This window comes from Odocoileus virginianus, chromosome 21 (genome assembly GCF_023699985.2).
Source record: "Odocoileus virginianus isolate 20LAN1187 ecotype Illinois chromosome 21, Ovbor_1.2, whole genome shotgun sequence".
NCBI classification, from domain to species: Eukaryota; Metazoa; Chordata; class Mammalia; order Artiodactyla; family Cervidae; genus Odocoileus; species Odocoileus virginianus.
The window spans coordinates 27849988-27872904 of record NC_069694.1 but is presented as its reverse complement, the minus strand read 5'-3'; the positions used below and the strand labels follow the sequence as shown (position 1 = coordinate 27872904).

At 40.7% G+C, this 22917-nt stretch overlaps 1 protein-coding gene, 1 long non-coding RNA gene and 1 other non-coding gene across 5 annotated transcripts in view; 2 read left to right on the top strand and 1 right to left on the bottom strand.

Moving 5' to 3' along the window:
- The window catches only part of HERC6 (HECT and RLD domain containing E3 ubiquitin protein ligase family member 6), a 53066-nt gene extending 36088 nt beyond the window's left edge, over nt 1-16978 (bottom strand). For both annotated transcript variants that reach the window (XM_070452124.1, XM_020868996.2), the window contains exons 1-8: nt 16682-16978; nt 14448-14607; nt 12926-13002; nt 11298-11525; nt 9483-9577; nt 8230-8357; nt 7175-7311; nt 6484-6551 (exon numbers count right to left, since the gene is read on the bottom strand). In XM_070452124.1, the coding sequence (XP_070308225.1) occupies nt 6484-6551; nt 7175-7311; nt 8230-8357; nt 9483-9577; nt 11298-11525; nt 12926-13002; nt 14448-14607; nt 16682-16880 (1092 nt within the window). In that variant the 5' untranslated portion in view covers nt 16881-16978. The remainder of the gene's footprint in view (nt 1-6483; nt 6552-7174; nt 7312-8229; nt 8358-9482; nt 9578-11297; nt 11526-12925; nt 13003-14447; nt 14608-16681) is intronic.
- On the top strand, nt 9590-22547 carry LOC139030219 (uncharacterized). Of its 2 annotated transcripts, XR_011482504.1 has the most exons (4): nt 9598-9989; nt 10121-10195; nt 14489-20074; nt 22293-22547. It is a non-coding gene; the product is annotated as an uncharacterized lncRNA (long non-coding RNA). The 2 variants fall into 2 exon arrangements; XR_011482505.1 differs by lacking the exon at nt 22293-22547 and having other exon boundaries at nt 9590-9989; nt 16496-19121.
- LOC139030294 (U6 spliceosomal RNA) lies at nt 12795-12902 on the top strand. The gene has a single exon (XR_011482598.1). It is a non-coding gene; the product is annotated as a U6 spliceosomal RNA (small nuclear RNA).
- Nucleotides 22548-22917: the final 370 nt, after the last annotated feature.

Here is a 22917-nt window from a genome sequence, read left to right as displayed (position 1 = left end):
CCAACATCCCAGGAACCTCAGGACAATGAGGTGCTCTGTACTGGCACTCACAGACCATTTCTTCTACTTTCTTCTTCAAAATCTTGGCTCTTTATAAGTACGTGACATCAGACTATACCACCTGCCTCCCTTTCTTCCACGATAATCACCTGCTAAAGTCCTAGGCACTACCCTTCAATAACTGAAAGCTTTAGCATCTTGTTGACTGTCTTCCTCAGCACAATCATGACTGTCACCATTCTTTCCGTCATTCTTAGCAACTTCAGAATTAATGAACACAATTTATTTCCCTCCGTGACCTCTCAGTTCTTGACCTTATCTGCACTCTTCCCCCTCTGCTCCATCTTAGCCACACAGGCCCTGGATCAGGGTTTCTAAACTGACACAGTCAGCATTTTGCATCAGATAACCCTTTTTGTGGCAGCTGTGTTGTGCAGCATAGGATGTCTAGCAGTATCCCTGGCCTCTACCCATTAGACATTAGTAGCAGCCACCCCAACACGCATGGCCCTCCCTCAGTTAGGACAACCTAAATTGACAATAGACATTTCCAAATGTTTCCGGGGGTACAAAATCACTCCTAGTGGATTGCCCCAGATACAGGTGATATTCCATTCTTTATAATTATCAATAATTGTTCTGCCTTCTAAGTATCTATTGGAAACATACTCCTCTCTGATCATCATCCACCATCCTTCTACTTCACTGACTTCACCGTGGTACTCCCAGTCTAACATTCTTTGATAAGGAATGAGTTAAGACTTTGGAGCTGTTGGGTTGAAATGAATGTATTCTGCATGTAGAAAGGACATGAATTGACTGGGGGCAGTGGCAGAATGTTACAGACTAAGCGTTTCCCCCCTAAGTTCATATATTGAAATCCTAACCCCCATTGTGATGGTATTGGGAGGTAGGGCATTTGGGAGGTGATTGGGTCATGATGGGGGAGCCCTCAAGAATGGTACTAGTGGTCCTTATAATGGTCCTTATAAAGACCCCAGAGAGCTCTTTTGCCCTTGCCCTTGCCCCTTTTGCCATGTGAGGATACACAGAGAAGACAGTCATCTATAAACTGGAGGCAGGTCCTCACCAGACATCAAATGTGCTATCATCTTTTTCAAGTCGTACTGCAAGGCTTGTGGGATCTTAGTTCCCTAACCAGGGATCAAACCTGAGCCACGGCAGGGAAAGAATGAAGTCCTAGCCACTGCACTGCTAGGGAATTCCCAAACATACCATTATCTTAATCCTAGGCTTCCCAGCCTCCAAAACTGTGAGAAATAAATTTTTGCTTATAAGCCACTCAATCTACAGTGTTTTGTTAATAGCAGCCAGAACAGACTAAGATACTTACTTTGACAGTGGAACCCACTCCAACATTTTTTGAGGCTATTGGGCACTCCAATCTGTCAACTCTATTGTTTGTTCATTATCCATCACCCTCCTCATGTCTTTCTTACCCAGCTTAGATTCTATGGTCAGCACTATAATCAGTCCTTTACGAATACCTCTAAGTCTTCTGTCTTGAGTCGCCTAGGAAAAGTCCACCTGTAGTTAATCTCAACTCTGAATTACTCCAAAGGAATCCAAGCAGCTTAACATCAGTGGAAAAAAATAAAATGTGCTGACTTCACCATAAGCCTAGGACTACAGATTTCAAATGGACACTCTATACTGTCTAGTAATCTCCCACAATGTTCACTTTCTCACTCTGAGACATGATTGCACACATTCTTTTTATTCCTAAACCTGTAGCGATCATCCTCTGCTTCTCCAAGTTTCAGATAAAGATTGTACATCACTAACACCCAAAAAAATATCCTTTTCATTACAGGGAACTGGAATGCAACAGTAGGAAGTCAAGAGATACCTGGAATAAAGGGCAAATTTGGCCTTGGAGTAAAAAACGAAGCAGGTCAAAGGCTAACAGAGTTTTGCCAAGAGAACACACTGGTCATAGCAAACACCCTCTTCCAACAACACAAGAGAAGACATTACACATGAACATCACCAGAGGGTCAATATCGAAATCAGATTGATTATATTCTTTGCAGCCGAAGATAGAGAAGCTCTATATAGTCAGCAAAAACAAGACAGGGAACTGACTGTGGCTCAGATCATGAACTCCTTATTGCCAAATTCAGATGAAATTGAAGAAAGTACGGAAGACCACTAGACCATTCAAGTATGACCTAAATCAAATCCCTTACGATTACCACTAGACCATTCAGGTATGATCTAAATCAAACTCTTATGATTATACAGTGGAAGCGACAAATAGATTCAAGGGATTTGACCTGATAGACAGAGTGCCTGAAGAACTATGGACAGAGGTTCATGACATTGTATAGGAGGCAGTGATCAAGACCATCCCCAAAAAAGAAATGCAAAAAGGCAAAATGGTTGTCTGAGGAGGTCTTACAAATAGCTGTGAAAAGAAGAGAAGCAAAAGGCAAAAAAGAAAAGGAAAGATTTACCCATTTGAATGCAGAGTTCCAAAGAAAAAAAGGAGAGAAAAGAAAGCCTTCCTGAGTGATCAATGCAAAGAAATAGAGGAAAACAATAAAATGGGAAAGACTAGAGATCTCTTCAAGACAATTAGAGATACCAAGGGAACTTTTCATGCAAAGATGGGCTCAATAAAGGACAGAAATGGCATGGACCTAACAGAAGCAGAAGATATTAAGAAGAGGTGGCAAGAATACACAGAACTACTATACAAAAAAGATCTTCATGATCCAGATAACCATGATGGTGTGATCACTCACCTAGAGCCAGACATCCTGGAATGCAAAGTCAAGTGAACCTTAGGAAGCATCACTACAAACAAAGCTAATGGAAGTGATAGAATTACAGTTGAGTTATTTCATATCCTAAAAGATGATGCTGTGAGAGTGTTGCACTCAATATACCAGCAAATTTGGAAAACTCAGCAGTGGCCACAGGACTGGAAAAGGTCAGTTTTCATTCCAATCCCAAAGAAAGGCAATGCCAAAGAATGCTCAAACTACCGCACAATTGCACTCATCTCACATGCTAGCAAAGTAATGCTCAAAAGTCTCCAAGTCAGGCTTTAACAGTACCTGAGCCATGAACTTCCAGATGTTCAAGCTGGATTTAGAAAAGGCAGAGGAACCAGATATCAAATTGCCAACATCCACTGGATCATTGAACAAGATCCAGTGCGAATTCCACAAAAATATATACTTCTGCTTTATTAACTACACCCAAGCCTTTGACTGTGTGGATCACAACAAACTGTGGAACATTCTTAAAGAGATGGAAATACCAGACCACCTTACCTGCCTCCAGAGAAATCTGTATGCAGGTCAAGAAGTAACACTTAGAACTGGACATGGAACAACAGACTGGTTCCAAATTGGGAAAGGAGTACATCAAGGCTGTATATTGTCACTCTGTTTATTTATATGCAGAGCACATCATGTGAAATGCCAGGCTGGATGAAGCACAAGCTGAAATCAAGATTGCCAGGAGAAATATCAATCACCTCAGATATGCAGGCGACACCACCCTTAAGGCAGACAGCAAAGAGGAACCAAAGAGTTTCTTGGTGAAAGTGAAAGAGGAGAGTGAAAAAGTTGGCTTAAAGCTCAACATTCAGAAAATGAAGATCATGGCATCTGGTCCCATCACTTCATGGTAAACAAATGGGGAAACAATGGAAACAGTGACAGACTCTACTTTTTTAAGCTCCAAAATCACTGCAGATTGTGACTGCAGTCATAAAATCAAAAGACACTTGCTCTTTGGAAGAAAAGTTATGACCAACCTAGACAGCATATTAAAAAGCAGAGACATCATTTTGCCAACAATAGTCCATCTAGTCAAAGCTGTGGGCTTTCCAGTAGTCACGTATGGATGTGAGAATTGGACTATAAAGAAAGCTGAGCACCAAAGAATTGATGCTTTTGAATTGTGGTGTTGGAGAAGACTCTTGAGAGTCCCTTGGATTGCAAGGAGATCCAACCAGTCCATCCTAAAGGAAATTAGTCCTGAATATTCACTAGAAGGACTGATGCTGAAGCTGAAGCTCCAATACTTTGGCCACCTGATGCGAAGAACTGACTAATTTGAAAAGAGCCTTATGCTGGGAAATATTGAAGGTGGAGGACATATTGGGAGAAGGGGATGACAGAGGAGGAGATGGTTGGATGGCATCACTGATGCAATGGACATGAGTTTTAGTAAGCTCTGGGAGTTGGTGATGGACAGGCAAGCCTGGAGTGCGGCAGTCCCTGGGGTCACAAAGTGTTGGACATGACTGAGCAACTGAACTGAACTGAAGTGTACATCACCGGGAAAATGGAAACAGCCAAGACCTAACCTTGCCCTCCTACCAGCAGCCTACCTCACCTCCACTGTTCCTCGTCAGAACAGAATAAAAATTTCTGTCCAAAGCCCTCTGTTCTACATTGGACCCTGGGCCCTGCTTCCTTGCACCTATTCTAGGACATAAGCTCTGCAATTATTCTCTTTCTCAGGAATTATCACTTTTTCCTCCTGAACTGGATTATTCTCATTAACACACAGACATACCTTAACACCACCACTCCTAACAACAATAAAAACCTCCCAAGGTCCTCTACTCCCTTTCACAACAAAACTCAGAACTGTCACAGTCATTGCCTCCACTTATTCCCCTCTATTCTCTGTCCATCCCACTCAGTCAGGTTTCATCCTCTGTCCCCTGAGACGACTCAGTCTTGACAAAGCAAAAACAAACTCTGTGCTCATTTCACTTGGCCTCTCAGAAGTAAGTGTCAGGTTTGGCCACTTCCTCCTTCTGGAAAGACTTTCTTGTCTTGATGAGCCACCCTCTTCTGGGTCTCTCTACCTCAGAAACTGTTTCTTCTCAGTTCTTCTGATCCTGCCTCACTGCCTGACCTCCTCATGGAGAAGTCCCTCAAGGCTGGATTGTCCCTGCTCTTCTCATTTCTACTCTCACTCCAGGTGACCTTTCATCCAAGCCTCTGGCATAATAACAATCTGTAGTTTAACAACTATCATGTTTATTTTCCAGTGCTAGCATCCTCCTTGAGATCCAGGGTTGAACATGCAATTAAGACTTTAGATCTCCTCTCCAAGGACATTTCAAATGAACCTCATCTCCCGTAACTGAGCCCATTTCCATAGGACTCCAGCTCATATCTCTTCACACTTTCCTACTATACTCTGTCTGAGTATAGTCCCCCTTTTTGTCCCTCACACAAGGGCTTCCCTGGTGGCTCAGAGGGTAAAGCGTCTGCCTACAATGCGGTAGACTGGAGTTCAATCCCCGGGTCGGCAAGATCCCCTGGAGAAGGAAATGGCAACCCACTCCAGTACTCTTGCCTGGAAAATCCCATGGACGGAGAAGACTGGTAGGCTACAGTCCATGGGGTCGCAGAGTCGGACACGACTGAGTGACTTGACTTTCATGCTAAACTTATTCTTGCCCCAGGGCCTTTCAACGTACAGGTCCCTCTCTCTGGAATGTTCCTCCTGTGGATTTAAGCATGGCTATGATCTCTATTCAAATGTTACAGCCTCTGGGAGGTCTTTCCTGACTGACACTTCTAAAGAAGCCCATCTCATCTCATCAGTCTCAAATGGCCCATTTTATTTTTTTTCAGAGCAATTGTCGCTCTCTAACACAATTGTATTTACGTGCTTCTTGTCTGTACTTCCTGGTAGAATCCAAATGCCATGAATGAGGATATACTTGTGTGTATTATTCACTGTATCCCAAGGACCCAGAGCAGAGCCTGAGACAGGAGCTTGATAGAACAGCTATAACAAAGCAACCAAACACAATCTCCTGACTATCCCCAGCAGCACAGACTTCTGCCTCTTAAAGTTTTCCATCCAAGAGAATACAGTAAGAGTCTATATGAGTGTTTGTTTCAAACATTCCTAATAATAGAAAAAAGTACAAATTATTAAAATAACTATGTATATATTTTCTCTCTACAATATTTCAGAACTCATTCAGAAATCATTTCAGAACTCATTCAGAAATATAATAATATAAGCCTCTCTGTTAATAATTAGGAGGGTGCTAGAGCATGGTGGGTAATGGTGGGGCTGGATTTCTTGGGTTTGAATCCAGCTCTGTCAGTTCTCAGCAGCATAACTTTGGGCAAGTCCATGTCTCTGAGACAGTTTTTTCATCTGTAAAATGGGAGTGATAATAACAACCAGAATTGCTTTGAGGATTAAATGTGTTGATCTATTTATAGTACTTTGGTTGCTAACTCATGGGTGAAAATTAGCATTAGTCATTGTTATCACCATTGGTATCTGTTGGGAATTCAAATGAGGAAGTGAGAATTACATAATATTTTTAAAGAAGCATTCTAACAGAGGAAATTACTAGTTTAGTAAAAAATTTTAATATATACAAATGACACAATGTTTCAAACACCACCATGAAATCCAGAAGAAAAGATGATTTTTAAAAGAAACAGAAATTGTAATAGATACCTGGTAAGTTGTCACAAAGTTGGCGTATGTTCCAGCAAAAATATGTTTTACTTGAACATCTGCAAGGTCTAGAAGAAAGTCATAAATCCACGCTTACTGTTTTTTAGATGTAAAAAGTATAAATCTTTTGTTATAAACCTAAAATTGCTTTTAAAAATTTTTTTTAAAAACTAATGTATTACCAAGCTAAATTTATTCATTGGCTTCTAAATAGATATTGACTACAAACAGCATAAAAGATTAATATTGATCAGATTACACATTATATATTCCCTTATCTTAAAATTTAATTTTTCATGCATTTGCATAATGAAACCAGGCTGGTGTGCTTTAGTAGAGGTTTGATTAAATATACAAAAAGTGTGCTATTCTGTTGAGGTTTGACAGAAAACAACAAAATTCTGTAAAGCAATTATCCTTCAATTAAAAAATAAATAAAAATAAAAAATAAAATAAAATTGTGCTATTCTGAAGCATAAATAACTGATTCTTTTGTATTACCTTAATCTTTAGAAAAAATTACCTAATATTCCAGGAAGCATTGCATTAAAAAAATGCATATTCCACAAATCAAAGATAACAGTACCAAAAGAACCACAGTTCTATGCACTCTTTGAAAGGAAACTGAATAATATTTTTCCTCCAGTGACATCAATTAAAACAAAATCACAAATCGTGGGATCACTCATACCATTAGCAGAAATCAGGCAGCTAACGCCAGAGCTCTCTGCCAGAGCCCTCGGATGTGGTGAGCTGCTTGTACAACCTGGTCCACGACCAAAAGACACCACCTGCCCAGTGGTATAGACATATGCAAGAGTGTGATAACTGCAGAAGACAAAATATTATGAAGACTTATTATAATGAGTCATGCTTTTTGAGAAAGATTATGTCTCAACACAAACTAACAGATTTATCTTATACTAAGTACCCAGACCCCATTATCACAATGTCAGAGAGTATGGCTAAACAAATGGCGGATGAATAGTGACTTATTACCAACCCTAAGGCAGAATATTATTGATGGGTCTTTACTATGGTTTCTATCATTTGTGTTTTAAATGTAAGTTCTTTTTGTCCTTCACTCTTTTTACTAATTGGGTGGATAATAGCCAAAGTGTCCTCATAGGGAGGGATAAATTAGGAGATTGGGATTGGTACATACACACTATAAACTAGATAGCTAAGGACTTACTGTATAGCACAGGGAATCCTACTCAATACTCTGTGATAACCTTTATGGGAAAAGAATCTAAAAAAGAATGATATATGTATAACCAATTCACTTTGCAGTACAGCAGAAACTAACACATTTTAAATCAACTATACTTCAATAAAAATTTTTTTTGAGGTTCTCATAATTAGGTTATGCAAAACTCAGAATGCACATGCAAATATACATCATCTTCTACTTGCAAGAGGTTAATTTTGTCTAATGAACTCAAGAAGACAAGCACCACTATTTTTGTTATAAACCAACTCCCCTCACCCTAGAACCTAGTAAGGTGGTCTATGCCCAGGACATTTCCAATAAATTCTTACAGAATAAAAGAAATGTCTAGAATAAAGAAGAAAAACAGAAAAATTAAACCATATTTGAAAGAGGTAAATTTTCAGAAAGGAAAATGATCTATAAAAAGAGTAATCACATATTTTAGGGTTTTAAGGTTTCAAAACATTTCATATAAGTTATTCCTAAGTAACAAAATATACCACTTTCTACTAACACTTAAGAAAACCTGTTACCTTCCACAATCTATCTGTGAAACGAGGCCTTCAATTCTTTCCACAAGTTGTGGACCCCACTTCTCAGCAGTGGGATGGTGTCCCAGCTGTCCATCGCTATTGTCTCCAAATGTGAACACTTTCCCATCCTGTTTAAAAAAGGAAGGCTCAGACTAATTTTGGGCTAAAAGTGTAATTAAAAATTAAAAGATTAAGTGCCAAAGAGAGTTTTATGAGAGCACTATGGTAAATATAAGCTTTATATGAAGAAGGGTCTTATATTTATTATTTCTACTAGTGAATAAAGAGTTAACATATTAAACTTGAAAAATCACTGGCATTCCCTTCAGAACTAGGTACTTACTATGTGTTTGTAGGAAGAATTGATGGAGAAATTGACTGGTTCAAGAGTAACACTAACACTTAAATATAAGGTTGCTTTATTTATTTGATCATTTCTCTGAAAATAAATCTCTTTTCAAAAGATGATTCTGGATTAAAACAATTCTAGCTCTCTCCTGCCAACTGATAATATAATCCAAGCATATTTTTAAAACAAACAAAATATAAATTATTTTAGATATTGTGCTTTAAATAAATGTTTCAACCACACAAATAGTCTTCAGGTCTATTCATTACAGCTATGGAGAGAATCCGTCTTGTTGGAATGTATTGCATGGCCAGTATAAGAAGAGGAGGGAGACATTTAGGACGCTGATTCATAATTGTGCCAAGTAAGAAATGGAACATAGAATGTTCTAGTCTGTAATGTAGGCCACTGAAACCTATAAAAATTACTTTGTTGCTGCTACAATATTTTTCATATGTAGAACTACATTATGATAGAATAATTGCTAAAGGGATTGGCTCCTAATCTATAAGAGATTCTAAAATATCTAAAAATATTTCCTGAAGCTGAAATTAGCTTTTGTTATAGGATCTTAAAAATTCCATGGCTTGGCTTACTTCTCCTCATCAGAGATTTGTACACTGAATGGGTATCTTCAGATATTGATACATAGATTGTTTTCCACAATAATTAGTACATGTACCTTATGGTAACATTTCTCTGGGATTTAAAAAAAAATAGCAAAATGGGAATTCCCTGATGGTCCAGTGGTTGGGACTCAGTGTTTTCACTTCCAGGGGCTCAGGTTTGATCCCGAATTGAGGAGTTAAGATCCCACAAGCCACAAGGTATGGTAAAAAAAAAAAAATATATATATATATATATATATATATATATATATATATCTCAAGATGTTTTGGTTTACCTGGGTAAGCACTGCAGTGTGCTCGTAACCACAGCTGATAAAAACCACACCGAGAGTCTTCAGTGCACCAACTGATACAGGTTTATACTTCTGAACTGTGGAAAGAAAGCAGAATCTCTCGAGTATAAGAAATACTCATATATCATGAGTTTTTATATATTTTAATATTTTGTTATCTTATTATAATTCATCAACATAATTTAAAATGTGAACAATCAGAAGTATTATAAAACAGAAAGAAAGTCCTGCACTGGAAAAGAAAAGCAGTCCTTTAGCATTTATTCTTGGAAAATATTTAATTTTCTGGAATGACTAAGGCTATTGGCCAAGAAAGCTAAGCTTTAAGACCCTACTTCCCAATAATATTTCCATAATGCTGCATTCATTTTTGTCACATTATAGGTGTTCTGCAAGTATGCAATAATAATTGAGAAAATAAGAGGACCCACTTCATGTTGATGAAGTTAAATGAAATGAAATGAGATGTAAGAGATCAGCATGGTACAGGTATGGTGTCATCTAGCCACTAAGTCGAGTCCAACTCTTTGCTGCCCCAAGGACTGTAGCCTGCCAGGCTCCTCTGTCCATGTGATTTCCCTGGTAAGAATACTGGAGTGGATTTCCATTTCCTTTTCCAGGAGATCTTCCCGACCCAGGGATTGAACCAGCTTCTTCTGCATTGGCAGGTGAATTCTTTACTGCGGAGCCACCAGGTAAGCCCTGGTACTGGTATGTAACAGTAGCTAAATACACATGAGCTGCATGTAAAGAATTGAACAGAGGGGCTCATCAGGAAGACATCACAGTGAGTTTTGTTGAAAGACTATCAGAGGAACTGGTTATTTCCCTACTGCTAGCAATCGTCTGCAAAAGGGTTCCCAAATTTTGTTGTGCAAGACCTGTGCACTCTTTGGTAATGATTGATGCCTGGCTTCCCTCCCCAGACATTATGATTCAATGGTCTGGGGTCCAACCTGGGCATTGGGATTTTTAAACATTCTTAGAGTAACAGAATAATGGCCTTCCAAAGATGTACAAATTCTTTTCCCAGAGCTCAGTGGTAAAGAATCCATCAGCAATACAGGAGACACAGGAGACTCAGGTTCGATCCCTGTGTGGGGAAGATCCTGTGGAGGAGGAAATGTCAGTCCACTCTAGTATTCATGCTAGGATAACCCCACGGACAGAGGAGCCTGGTGGGAGACAGTCCATGGGGTCACAAAAAGAGTTGGACACGACTGAGCACACAGAGGTGAATATGTTAGAAGACATGGCAAAGAGGAGTTAAGAAAGCAAGTGAAGTTAAGGTTTTGCTAATCAGTTGACCTTAAAATAGGAAGGTTAGCTTGGATTATCTAGCTGTCCCCAATGCAGTTACAAGGGTCCTTTAACTGAGGAGGAGGGGGTCAGAAAAGTCACTGTCAGAGTCACGTGACTTGAAGAAGGCTTCACCAGCCATTGCTGGCTGTGAAGAAGAAAGGGGGCTATAAGTCAAGAGCGTAAGTGCCTCTAGAAGCTGGAAAAGGCAAGAAAATGGTCTGTCTTCCTCCAGGAAGTCCCTGCTGACACTTTCAATTTAGCCCAGGGAGGCCTGCATCAGAACCATGAGACAATAAGTTTATATTGTTTGAAGCCACTAGATTTGTGGTTATTTGTTACATCAGGAATAAAAAAAAAAGTTAATAAAGCTCCCTAAGTGGTTCTAATGTGTCCCAAAGTTTGGGAACCACTGTTCTAACCTTTGAGGGTGCCCTTTGCAGAACTGGTCTTCCAAGTAGAAAGAAAGAAGGATTTCCTATAAGACTAGCTCATTACCTGGGGCATCATTCCCACTGAGGGCCAGCTGCCCTGCACTGTTGCTTCCCCAGCCAAATGCAGTCCCAGAGAGTGACAGGGCAAAGCTGTGGGCCCCTCCTGCAGCCACCTGTGCCAGCGGGATCCCCTCCAGGGACTTCACCCTCTGTGGGCTGGCTTGGGGACAGAGCTCCTTCCCCAGGCCCAGCTGTCCGTGGCTGTTCTGCCCCCATGAAAACACTTGGCCATCTGCAAAAGCAAAGAGGAGAAATTCAGAACTGCAAACATACTGTAATACCAAGTTCAAGGAGAAACTACCACCTTAATTCTAAAAATCTTTAGAGAATAAAACAGGAGTAAAGGAGGTTAAAGTACCTTTACTAAAGGCAAAGTGAATGGTCAAGGTCACATTAAAAAAATTTCTTCCAACAACATCCACTCTTCTTTTCCCTCCCAGTTAAGAATAACCATGATCTTTTATCTGCTCAGGTTAAAAACCTTGGAGTCATCCTTGACTCCTCTCTCTTTTTTTACAGCCTTCAACCCAGCAAATACTAAAGTCTCTACTTCAAAATCTATCAAGGATCCAACTGCTTCTCACCACTTCACTGTTACCCCCTTACCTCCCATGTCAACATCACTTCTCTCCTGGAAAATGGCAACAGCATATCACCGTACTCCCACATTACATCCTTGCCCCCAGCAGTTTCTCCTCTCAAGAGGAGCCAGAGTGTGCTTTTAAAAACATGTCTGATAAAACCCTTCAAGAGCTTGCTTTCTCACTTAATAAAAGGCCAATTCTTACCACGGTTCATAAGCCCCACATCACCAGGATTCCCACAACTACTTCTCAGACTGCATCTCCCCTGGCTCCCTTCTCTTCCTCTCCAGACCCTCTGCTGCTCCTGAGCACCCTGCTGGGCATGGTCTTGCATCTGGATCATTCCACGGCCTTAGCATCATCTTTCTCTCTCTCCTTTCCTTTTGGTCTTTGTTCACGTCTCACCTTATGAAGATAGCTTCCCTGAGCTCCTTTATAAAGTAGAAAGACCCCTCCCCTCCACCTCCCCCTTCGCTCTGTCCCCTTGCCCCGTCTCACTTCTCTTCACATCCTTATCCCTATTATACCACGCAATTATTCGTCTGTGTGTTTAAGGTTCACTTCCCCTACATCTTCCAGAATACAAGCTTCATGAAAGCAGTCTTAGGTTTGTTCACTGCTATATCCTCTTTGCTGGAAATACTGTAGGCACTCAATAAATACTTGTGGAATGACTGGTGGGGTGGGGGTAAACAACATTTTATGTTAAATTTGACTAGAGATAGATCATTTACAAGAGGTAAAAAATCAAGCTCTGCTAATGCTTAATTATCTACGCAGAGAAATGCTAACACACTTCAGATTTCTACAAGTTATTATATCTAAGTTTTCTTTTTAACTTTAAATGCATTAAAATGCACCCCAATGCATTAAAACTCAACAGGTATTATTTGTATTCAAAAAATTACTTCCTGATAGTGCTCGCTTCGGCAGCACATATACTAAAATTGGAACGATACAGAGAAGATTAGCATGGCCCCTGTGCAAGGATGACACGCAAAAAATTACTTCCTAATGACACTTACAAGATCCAAGAAGACTTTTTTACCTTTTGATAATGCCAAGGAGTGGTAGTGTCCACAGGCAACTTGTATAATTTTTATACCAGCCAGAGTTTTTATCTTCCTATAATAATAATGATACAAAATCTATTAATCCTTCTTCAGATTGGGTCACCAAGTGGACTACATATATTTAAATTACTTTCTTGCATTTCTGTAATACATTTATCCCAAAGCCCTCAAACTGTTTTCGACATGACATCAACATGTATAAAAATACAGGGCAGAATCCAAAACAATATATAATTCAAAAGTGATTTTTATTGGGCTTTTAATGCATCGTATAAGGTTCTAACCTTTATACTATACTTACCAACCTAAAAAAAAAATAAATTTCTTCATACACATATAGTATAGGGTTTTAGAATTTATGGAGCACTGTCACCTACATCACCTACCTAAAGCCCTGTGAGATAAAGATACTATTAGGTTGATTCTTATTAAATTGCCATTTTTGTAGATTAGAACATAACTATTAGCAATTTTATACAGTTGAACCTAGGCAAACTCAAAGAAATCAGCTGGTATCAAACTACAGAATAGATTCAAACCTTGAGGCTTTTCTTTACAAGTTCAATGCTCATTCCCTCAAGCCACAGCCATCTCTTATACAATTTCATGACCAGAGAAGGTAACAAGAGGTAACTTCCTAGCATTAAAAGACATGTTTTTTGAAAATTCTCAGTGTATGTAATTCATGAACACACAGTTCAGACTGCTTATCACATTATTTGGCCTAGGAAGCTGTGTGTGAGGATATGATTTTTCCCCCAATCTTACTAAGTAAAATATTAGGATCCAAGGGCCTACGACAAGCCAAAAGATTATGTTGGGAGTAACACCTTTCCTCTTTCAACTTGTGTTCTCTGCTTGCGGAACCTGCAAATTAACTGTTGATAGATTAACAGGGAAAAAGACAAAAAAGTTTCTATGTGCAGACAGGAGCTCCCAAGTAATGGAAAATTTGTACAATAACATGAGTAGAGGTTTATATATATTAACTTAGCAAAACGGTGGTTTTTTTTTTAGGGCTTCAGTGGTAGAGTATGGACGTTTCTATTGGGTTTTTTAATGCTAATTGGGCATTTTATTTTCAAGACAGCTGAATTCATAGGAAACTCCCTCAAAGGAGGGTTAATGGCAGCGGTATTTTCAGGAGGCCCTGTTTTAGTCAAATAAGATATCTCTGTGAATCTTCTGGAATGCAAATATTTTCACTTTAAAATAATCTTTATACTAACTCTGGAGGTCCAAGTGTTATTCCCATACATAAGATTAAGATCAAAGCATCACAGGTTCTCACGTCCTGTGGCCCTTCTCTTTCACAGATTCTAATTAAGTAATAATTGGTGTTATATGTTATTTTCCCTGCCTCCTTCCCTCACAACACTGTAACCCTTCAGGTTAGGTAGAGTGTTTGTTTATAGTCATCTTTGGACCCTGGCAATCTTGCATGGTGCCTGGCACATGAAACTCAAAAACACTAAATGAACCAACTAAAATACGTACTTAGGTATAAAAATTGCTTCCCTAAATTCTCCAATTCCCAGCTGTCCTTCAGAAGCAGCTCCCCACGCGAAGACCCTTCCTTTGTGACAGACAGCCAGGGAGTGCTCCTTTCCACAGCTCACCAGAGCAACGCGCAGAGTTTCCAATGCCGGAATTCGTTCTTTAGGAACAAAAACAAAACAACCCACGTCAAGATTGCTAATTTAATACCAAGTTTAAGAAAGTACTTTTCTTCAAAAGGAAGAGTCACTGGGATGTTTCATCTCGTCCAGTGACTTTTAAATCAAGGCCTAAAGTCCACTTTAAAGGAGAGAAGCAAACAGGCTCATTGTGTGGCACACCTTTATGGAATATTGCTACTATTTAAAAGGATGGGCATGTGGAGGAGCAGAAGCTGTAAGGACTTGATGCTTGGCCTAACACTTCTCTGTGATGGTGGAGTAAAAAGCTCAGCCAGATAAAGGGAGCCAGAGAAAGGATGGGCTCACCCCTACTCCACTTCTTTGACTTCCCAGCCCTGAACAGTGAGAACAGTGAATCTCTGCTCAGGAAGAGATGGGCAGGGAGCCTGCCTGAGTATGAGAGGCAGATGCCAGATGCCCTCACAATGAAACTCTGGGCAAGTTACTTAATATGCCTCTGGATGGGTCAAATATGCCCACATTTGAAACCCTGAGCATTACTCCCTACAAGACAATCTAAACTGTTTTCCCAAAGTGTTCGTCTGAATTATTAGAGGTTTGGAGTTAAGCACATCATTACCAGTCAAGTCTTTGTTAATGCTTAAGTTTTATTTTTCAGTCTTGTGATCTTATTCTTTTCAGTGATTTAGTTTTCAAACTGTGCAACAATAAAGAAAATTTCCAAAGATGCAAGCACTCATAGAAGTAGAACCTGGTACCTCATTGCTGGAGAAGAATTTGGCTTTAAGGATCACATTGTCCCTTACTTCCACTTGAAGGGGATCAGGATATACCACCCCAAAGCATGCCACTTTGGCATAAGGATGATTTTGAGCTGAAGGCAACTGAGAATCAACAGATGCAGGAAGTTCTCTGCCATTCCCTATCAACTTAAAAACATAAATGTGGCATGAATTTCTCCTGTGAAGGTGTACCCGCCTCCCCCTTTCATGCCAGGAAAAGTGACTCATCACCAGAGTTGGTACTGAGATAAGATTGCTTAGACAGCCTTAAGTAAAAAAACCCTTAAATTTCATTAGTTTCCCCCATATATTTCAAAATCATTTCTCCACAATTGATCATTCCTCAAAACCCAAACCCTCTACCCTTTGTTAAATGGCATATAAGCTCCTAAGTCTAGCCACTTCTTTTCTGTGAACTCCTGTGCACATATTAATAAAACTGTAAGGTTTTTTTCCTCCTTAATCTGCCTTTGTCAATTTAGTTCACAGGTCCTCAGGACAGAACTAAAAGGGTAGAGGAAAAGTTTCCCCCCACCCCAGACATAATTCTTGGAACTTAACTAAATAATCAGAAATGTGACATTACTTACAGTGATGTCAATCATAGTATTATTTACAAAAGCCCCCAGTGAGAAAAAACCAAATTTCCCCAAAAGGAGAATAGTTACACTGTCAGAGCTTAGAACATTATGCAACAATTCAAAATTTGTTTTTAAAAAATACATAGTAAAAGGGCAATGTTTGTTTGTGGTATTATGCTTGATGAAGAACACAACTTACAAAGTTATATAAATCTGCATATACAAAACTTATAAAGACATAATTTTATAAAGATTAAATATGTAAGAGAAAAAAAGGCAAAAAAGAGATGCATCAAAATAAGGAGTTGTCTTTGGGTGTTAGACTAATAAGCGATTTCTTTTCCTGTGTTTCTACAATAATCAATAATAGCAAAATGCTAGTATGCATTATTTTAAGGGTATTTCGGAAGGAGTTACGGTGTTCAAACCACAAACCATGTTTGGAAGGTCACTCTGTTCCAGAGAGGTTCGCATAGTTAAGGACTGCTCTCAAAAGGCATCTCTGTTCAGAGGAACGCGGTCCAGGTTAGTTCTGCTCTCAGTTTCCTTTTGAAGGTAATACTGGAAACCGAAACACACTTGAGGAGCGAGAAGGAAACGAAACTGATGGACCTGCGCTCCGGCAGCGCGGAACCCCGTTCTCCTGTCGCCGGTGGTCCAGCAGACCCACGGCTCCAGCACCGCCACCCGCCTGACCCCTTGCCCCGCATCTGAGTCCAGGAGCTCACCTGGCTGCTCCCCGCGCGGCGTGCCTTTCCGGCCCAGCTGGCCTCGGCTGTTGTCCCCGCACGACTGGACCGTGCCGTCGCTCAGCAGCAGTAGCGAGTGATGCTCCCCACTGGCCGCCTGCAGTAGCGTGTTGCCGCCAGCACCCACCTGCCGCTCCCACAGCGGCCTTCGGCTGCCAGCGCGCCAGCAGAAGTACATCGCGTTCCCGCGCCCCGGCCGCCTGCCCGAATCCGTGAGCTCTGCTAGCTAGCACCCAAAGGCTAGTGACGAGGGCGCGCTGATATTCAGGAAACGGCAGGCTGGGTGAGCCGCGCCTACGCCGGTATCTCCCTGCGGTCCCTCCCTCTTACTTCACCAACCCTCTCCCTCCGCCGGCCTTCCCTTCCTCCCGCCAGCACTGACTTGACGTCTTCGTCGCCTCTGGCGAACGGCTTTCAAGAATTAAACTTGAGCGCCAAGTTCAGAGGAGCAGATGAATGGAGCCTAAATTTGCATCCTAGCTAAACCATTTAGGTACTTCCCGGGTGGCTCAGAGGGTAAAGCGTCTGCCCGCAATGCGGGAGATCTGGGTTCAATCCCTGAGTCGGGAGGATCCCGTGGAGAAGGAAATGGCAACCCACCCCAGTACTCTTGCCTGGAAAATTCCATGGATGGAGGGTGGGCTATAGTCCATGGAGTTGCAAAGAGTCACGAGTGAGAGACTTCACTTCACTAAACCACTTAAACGCTGTGTGATTCTGGGCAAGTTACTTACCTAATCTGTGTCTCAGCTATCACGTCTATGAAATGTAGACAATAATACAGCAAATCTAATGTGTGAGGATTATGTAACATAATGCAGCATGTTAAAGTAATGTCTAGAGTACTTATAAAAGTATCTGCGTGTCAATCCTCATCGAAACTGTTTTTGGCCATGGAAATGCAAAGTCCTCATGGTGCTTATTTTCTTTTGTTTATAAACAGATAAATATTTTGTATAATGTCAAGTGGCAACATGAAAAATAAAACAGGAATAGAGGGTGAGGACAGAATGCTATTATTTTACATTAAAAAAAATAAGATATCAGGGAAGACCTCTCTGGTGAAGTGACATTTGAGCATAGTCAAGGGGATCTGGGAAAGGAGGAAATAAGTCGTGCTTATATCTAAAGGTGGAGGGTGAAGTGGAGCATCTGGAGGCTTCTGAACAGAGAAATGATATGATCTGACTTTAGTATCAAAAGAATTATTTTGGCTACCATGTAGAAAATAATAGAACAGAAGTGGAAACAGAAAAGCCAGCTAGGGGAGGCTACTGTCAGAGTCCATGATAGGAGTATGACACTGAATCCAAGACTAAGGTGACATCCAAGAGGGGAAAAAAGAAATGATCATATTTAAAATGGTTTAAAAACAGATTAGCTGATGAATTGGAAGTGAGAGGAAAGAAGAAAAGGGATTAGGATTACTTAAAGGTTGGCCTGAGCAACTGAGGTGAAAGGCTTTACTCGAGTGGGAATATTGAGAAAGGCACCAGTTTGGGACTGATGGATCAGGAGTCCCGCCTGGTAATAACTGTGAGATGCTTGTTATACAAGGAGGCAATAAAATCAATCATTCTGGAGTTGTGGAGGGAAGTTGAGGTGGTCATAAAACTGGGAGTCATCAAGGTACAAATAATAGTTAAAGCCAGAAGACTGAATGAGATCACCCGGGGAAAAGCGTGTTAAGCATGGAACAGAGGACTGATCCTAGGAGGAAAACCCAGAAGGGGAGTGTGCACAAGCAAGTGAAGAATCAGGGAATGATTAACTCTGTCAGTTGCAAGGTTAAGTGTTGATCTTTAGATTTGGCAAAATGGAAGTCATTGGTGGCCATCAGCATTAGCCATCATCTGCATTATTTTATTTTTATGACAGCATCCATTTTATACTCTCAGCTCACTTCTCTTTACTACTACATTTTAAGTTCTCTAAAGATGACAATAAATGTTATTTGTTTTTCTAACTCAATAATGTCTAGCTCATATTAGAGACTAATAAGTATGTATTAGACAAATGGATTGATGAGTGGTGATTTCATACTTTTGGTTTCATTTTATTGCGTGCCATGTATAACCTTTCTCTGAATAGTAATTTCCTAAATGTTTATCACTTTCCTCAGGCATAAGACACCAAGTCCTCATATTATTTCTTTTTCTAAAAAAGAAATCTACTGGAGAACTAAACTGTAAATGTATCATTTTATGTCCCTACCACCCAGCACAGTGTGTATCACTTAAAAAGAGCTCAATAAATGTTAGTGAGATAGTGAATAAATTAAAGAAATTGAGAACATTTGAGAAAGATATAATTCTCAATTAGCCTGTGTTCATGCACTTGAAAATAGTATTTAGCACCTATTTACTGAATGTTTATCATGTGTTGGCTACTTTAAATAAAATATCTTATTTAACTCTTTCACCAGCTTTTCTCAGTTAAGGTTCTTCTGGCTGCAAGTGACAGAAAATATGACCTAAGCTTGCTTAAGCAAAAGGGAAACTTATTGGTAAATTGCACTGTTATTCAAAAACATTTGCTGTCTCTCTGCACACTATGGCATCAAGCTTGAGTATGTGAATTTGTTATGGCCAATGACATGTAAGCAGGAAGCATATGCCAGGTAGATGGTTTAAAAGCCAGTACTTATTTTCCCTGCTCTCTTTTCCCTCTATTACAACAACTGGTGGTTTTCCAAACAGAGATTCCTCTATCATCCTGAGTCCCAGATCAAAAATAATCTAGCAGAGTTGCAGCCATTCTATGGAGCATAAGAGAGAAATAAATATTTATTGTTTATTGTAAGCCCCTAAGCTTTTTTGGGGGGTGGGGGCAGTGTTTATTATTGTACAGAGAACATAACTTAGCCTTTTCTGAAGTTCACATAATTGAAAAGTCCATCAGCCTGGCTGATTTGGGGAAATACTGTCAACAAGTGTTCATATAATGTTCAAGTGATTCCATTTCTCTGTATCTCTTACTATGAAGGCTTCATCTTTGGGCTCCAAGCACTGTACTGCACAGTTCCAGAATCTCCTCTGAGGTGGCAAGAGGGTTATAGCAGCTCTAAACTTTGTATCCAACTCTCAGCTTCACAGCCTGTGGAGAATCTACTCACAAACAAAAGCCTCGGAGTTTAGCCATAATACTCTCAATAGACCGATTTGGGTCATGTATCCATCCCTGAGCCAATCAGATCTGCCTGTTGAAGTTCATGCCTGCTCACAATCTGAGAATGAGGAGTAGGTGGATTCCAAAATCAAAGCTGGGTGTGTTGCTGGAAGAAGTGGAGAATGGATGCCAAGGAGATTCAGCAACAGGGATTCTCTACATCAATCATATAAACTACGTAGTATTATTATTCCCATTTTTTAGGTAAGGAATCAAGTCTCAGAGAGTTTTGGTAACTTGTTTGTTGATAACATGCATATAAATGGCAGGATTGTAACACTAGCCAATTTGACTAGAGAGCCTATTTAATTTCTACTATAACATACTTGTTGCTGGTTTGCTGGTTTAGACGCTAAGTCGTGTCTGACTCTCGCAACCACATGGACTGTAGCCTGCCAGGCTCCTCTGTCCATGGGATTCTCCAGGCAAGAATACTGGAGTGGGTTGCCATTTCCTTCTCCGGGGGATCTTCCCAACCCAGGGATTGAACCTGGGTCTCCTGCATTGCAGTCAGATTCCTTACCAACTTAGCTACGAGGGGAGCTCATAACAACGTACTTGTTGGCCTTTAGCAAATCAACTGCCCTATATTTCTCCAGCAAAAATGGGTTTGTTTGGAATCAGTGAAGAATTGCAATCATGATTGGGTCTGCAATCATGGTGCACCATGTGCAAACCCCCTCATGGCAAGAGAAGAACAGTTCCATAGCGGGGAAAAGGAAGTTGGGAAGGACTATAGTAGCTAAGAACCCATGGCTTTTCCTTGGCTGGGTCCTTTTCTTCCTGCTGGGCTCTGCTGTGCTCCAGGGCCTGAGAGCTCCCCCGTCTGGTGTCCCAAGTCCATTTAACTGAGGTTTCTATTTATTAATTTTTGCACTTTTGAGTCCCTGATCTTTGGGCTCTCTTTGGGCTGATGGCACATCCTCACAATCCTTCCATCTAGGTAATTTCAATTCATAGTATATTCTTTCTTCATTGCAAAGTGAAAGTGAAGTCGCTCAGTCGTGTCCGACTCTTTGCGACCCCATGGACTGTAGCCCACCAGGCTCCTCCATCCAGAGGATCTTCCAGGCAAGAACACTGGAGTGGGTTGCCATTTCCGTCTCCAAGGGATCTTCCCAACCCAGGAATCAAACCCGGGTCTCCCGCGTTGCAGGCAGACGCTTTACCGTCTGAGCCACCAGGCTGTCCAAACTCCTCATTCGTTGCAAACTCCTCCCCTAATTAATAGTTGCTGAAGGATGTAGGCTCATATGAGCAACATCTCATTTTCTATACATTTTGTATCTCCAGCATTCTATTCTAGTTCAGTTATTTTGCATATTTTGCGATAATATCTCACATTATGTTTTCCTAAGAGTTATATGCAAAAAACACAGTTCTGATCATGCCATTTAACTGTTTTAATGGTTAGTGGCCTATTGCTCCAGAGATGTGCTTAGTTGATCAGTCATGTCAGACTCTTTGCGACCCCAGGGACTGTAGCCCACCAGGCTACTCTGTCCATGGGGATTCTCCCGGCAAGAATACTAGAGTGGGTTGCCATGCCCTCCTCCAGGGGATCTTCCCGACCCAGGGACTGAACCCAGGTCTCCCTCACTGCAAGCGGATTCTTTACCATCTGAACCACCAAGGACACAAAATTCTTTGTGTATAATTTAAGGCCCTCCAAGATCTGTTTGTAACAGACATTTCTAGCTGCATTTTATCAACAATTAAAGGTGTAGCTCATTCTCTCTCTCACTTGTGTGTGCACACACACACACATACACACTCTCTCAGTCTGCTGTTTCAACAAACAACTTGCCTCTTTCTCCCAGATTTTTCCAAATCCATGTCTTTGTTCATTCTGAGAAGATGAGTTTTCTTTTCTCCATTTCTGTTTATGAATATATGTATGTCTGAAATGCCTCATGTCTGTAAAGTACTTCTTGGACTCCACAACATCAGTTACTCCCTTCTAGGCTCCTACCACAAATGATGACCTCAGTACACACCCACCCCCCAACATGATACTGTCGCAGTGAAAAGGAAAAAAAAGAGGAATGACTTTTTTCCTTTCCCTTTCCTGAGAATAAAGATGAACAAAAATGGTAAAAAGAACGGTGAGCAGGCCTGAACATTCCTAGTTCTTTCACTTTAACTGCTCCTAACTCTGCATATTGGAGAAGGCAATGACACCTCACTCCAGAAATCCCATGGACGGAGGAGCCTGGTAGGCTGCAGTCCATGGGTTGCTACGAGTCAGACACGACTGAAGTGATTTAGCAGCAGCAGCAACTCTGCATATCTGTAACTAAGTTTGCTTTCCTGTCCCCTAACTCTGCAGGAGCTACTCATCACACGTTTGTGATGCCTTTGACGCTATGCTAAATATATTCTCTGTTTGGTGTTTACCCTTACAATACCCTTCCCCTTGTAGTTACATGTGAGAAAGAAGACTGCAGAACCACTGAACTGCCAGACTCAATTACTGGGTTACTGATGTCAACCTATGACTGTCTTTGAAGCAAAGAAAGAGGAAGAAATCAAAATCCTAGCACTTGTTCCTCATCACTGACTCCTGACTGCGGGCCCTCAACTTATATGAGCCACTAGACAACTCAAGGGGGGGGGGGGGCACAGTTCTTGAGGCATGAGCCTACTGTGTCCCCATCTCCGTCAGCTGAGAATTAAAGCCACCTTTCTATCTTCTCCAAACTCTGTCTCCATATTTTTCATTTGGCTTCAGTGGGCGGTCAAGTGGGCCTTAGGAAGCATCACTATGAACAAAGTTAGTGGAGGTGATGGAATTCCAGTTGAGTTGTTTCAAATCCTAAAAGATGATGCTGTGAAAGTGCTGCACTCACTATGCCAGCAAATTTGAAAAACATAGCAGTGGCCATAGGACTGGTAAAGATCAGTTTTCATTCCAATCCCAAAGAAAGGCACTTAATAAGTTTTCAATGACTACTAGGTTAATTAATTAGGTAAAATTCATGGTTAATATTTTTCTAATAGTTACTGAATGTCCACTATGGGTATAACAAAGAGGAAACAAAATATAA